The sequence below is a fragment of the Anarrhichthys ocellatus genome, unplaced genomic scaffold, assembly GCF_004355925.1.
Source record: "Anarrhichthys ocellatus isolate YVR2014 unplaced genomic scaffold, GSC_Weel_1.0 scaffold7790, whole genome shotgun sequence".
NCBI classification, from domain to species: Eukaryota; Metazoa; Chordata; class Actinopteri; order Perciformes; family Anarhichadidae; genus Anarrhichthys; species Anarrhichthys ocellatus.
In genome coordinates, this window is record NW_022287764.1 from 1 (window position 1) to 2,080 (window position 2,080).

Consider the following 2,080-nt stretch of genomic DNA (forward strand, 5'->3'; position numbering starts at 1 on the left):
TGTGTGTGTGTGTGTGTGTGTGTGTGTGTGTGTGTGTGTGTGTGTGTTCCTTATTTTTGAACAGATTTCATTCGAAAGAAAAGGAAGAAGTTGAAAAGAGGAAGTGGAGACATTTTCTCACTTTCCTCTTTGACGTCATCAACTTGTGTTTTTTGTTCTCCAGAGGAGCTGGACATCATTTTCATTTGTCTCCTGATTCATCAGTTAGAATAGATACACAATATAAAATGTTCAACACCACCTCCTCCATGTTGAACCTGACCACCCCCCCGCCCGGCTGCCCCCCCGTCGGTATCCAGCTGGAGGGCCTGATTCTGCCCCCGGTGCTCACCGTGGACGTGGTGCTGGGGCTGCTGGGAAACGTGGTGGCTCTGTGGATCTTCTGCTTCAAGCTGAAGACCTGGAACCCCAACAACCTGTTCCTCTTCAACCTGGTCATCGCAGACTTCCTGGCTCTGGTGAGTCTGCCGCTGAGGATCGACGCCTTGCTCAGGGGCCACTGGGTGTTCGGAGACGGTCTGTGCCGGATCAACCTCTTCCTGATGTTCTCCAACCGCTCGGCCAGCATCGCGCTCATGACGGTGGTCGCCATCTACCGCTACTTCAAGGTGAGGACCAGCTGTGAGGATGTCACGACGACTCTACACATGATTTAAAGGTTTTACACGTCAGCAGAGCGTCTATATTACAATATGATACCAAAACTGTAATGTTACAATAATAATAACTTCATTCATGTAGCACCTTTAAAAACAGAGTTTACAAAGTGCTTTAAAGAAATAAATGAACAGAAAGCTCATCAGTGAGGCGTGACGTAATACACTTCCTGTCCTCTGGCCCCAGGTGGTCCACCCTCACCACCGCTTCAACCGGCTGACCCTGCGTCAGGCCGCGCTGGTGTCGGCGTTCGTCTGGCTGCTGGTCGCCGCTCCTCGGCTCCCCATGCTGGCCTTCAGCCACATCAAGGGCGCCGGCGACGGGACCCAGTGCTTCTTCTTCACCTCCTACAAAGAGGCGTCGCGGGCCATCGTGGTCTTGGTCGGCACGCACCGCGTCCTGACGGTGCTGGAGTTCGTCTTCCCGACGGCCATGCTGCTGTTCTGCTCCGTCCGCATCTCCGGCTTCCTGAGGCGCCGGCGGATGGGGAACCCGGAGAAGGTGCGGATGGCCATGCGGGTGTGCGTCGCCATAGTGGCGGTGTTCACCGTGTGCTTCCTGCCCACCACGGTGGCGACCGTCGGGGTGTGGGTGATCCGCTCGTACCGGCCGTGGGACTGCGCCTCCTTCTACACCTTCACCCAGCTCACCATCGTGTCCCTGGGGCTGAACTTCCTGAACTCGGCGCTGGACCCCGTGGTCTACGTCTTCTCCAGCTCCATGTTCCGGAGGGCGCTCTGTGGCGCGCTGCCCCGGGCACTGCGCTGCGGCGAGTCGGACGACAGCGAGAACGCGGCGTCGTCGGGGACTCAAACCACCGACCAGCAGGAGATGAAGTCCACGAGGGCCGAGACAGGAAGTGGAGCCATGTGACCAGCTTTCCCTCCATTATAACGACTGGATTCGATATTCACGACTCATTATATTGTATTTAAACGTCCAGATTTACTTTTAGTTTGGAGGGTATGAATTCACTTTTGCTTCATATTTATTCTCATTATTAGCGATCCAACATCTTCCTCAAGTTCTGGTTCATTTAGTAGAAAGAAACACGTTATTCATGTTATTTTCTCCACTTAAAATAATAGAATCAAGTGTTTCTTTGGTCTTTAGATGTTTTCTCATTTTATAAATGAATCTGCCTTCATTGATTTGTGCCTTCAGTGACTCAAACATATGTTTGAACTCTATTGGCCCCTAACATGTCCCCTGACTGACTTATATGTTCATGTTGTTCTCTTCAAACCCAAACTGGTTCTCATGGTTCCACTTTGGAGACATTTCACATGTCAGTCATCGTTTCAGACACTTTATATTTTTACAAAAAATCCTCCTGTTGTTTGAAAGTTGATGATCTCTTTTAGACGAGACTTCTTTAGGTTTGATCTGTGAGTCCAGAAGAGTTTCAGTGTTTAAGGATCAA

The 2,080-nt window shown here is 51.0% G+C and overlaps 1 protein-coding gene across 1 annotated transcript; it reads left to right on the top strand.

Annotated features, from left to right (window-relative positions):
- The first annotated feature begins 152 nt into the window (after positions 1–152).
- Positions 153–2,046, top strand: LOC116380575 (hydroxycarboxylic acid receptor 2-like). The gene is made up of 2 exons (XM_031842477.1): positions 153–608; positions 844–2,046. Exons 1-2 carry the CDS (start codon positions 228–230, stop codon positions 1,528–1,530), a joined length of 1,068 nt encoding a protein of 355 aa, XP_031698337.1. The 5' UTR covers positions 153–227; the 3' UTR covers positions 1,531–2,046.
- Positions 2,047–2,080: the final 34 nt, after the last annotated feature.

Coding starts and splice junctions, on each gene's coding strand:
- LOC116380575 (XM_031842477.1), top strand. CDS start 228: ATGTTCAACACCACCTCCTCCATGTTGAACCTGACCACCCCCCCGCCC. Junction 609..843: donor CCATCTACCGCTACTTCAAG/GTGAGGACCAGC, acceptor CTCTGGCCCCAG/GTGGTCCACCCTCACCACCG.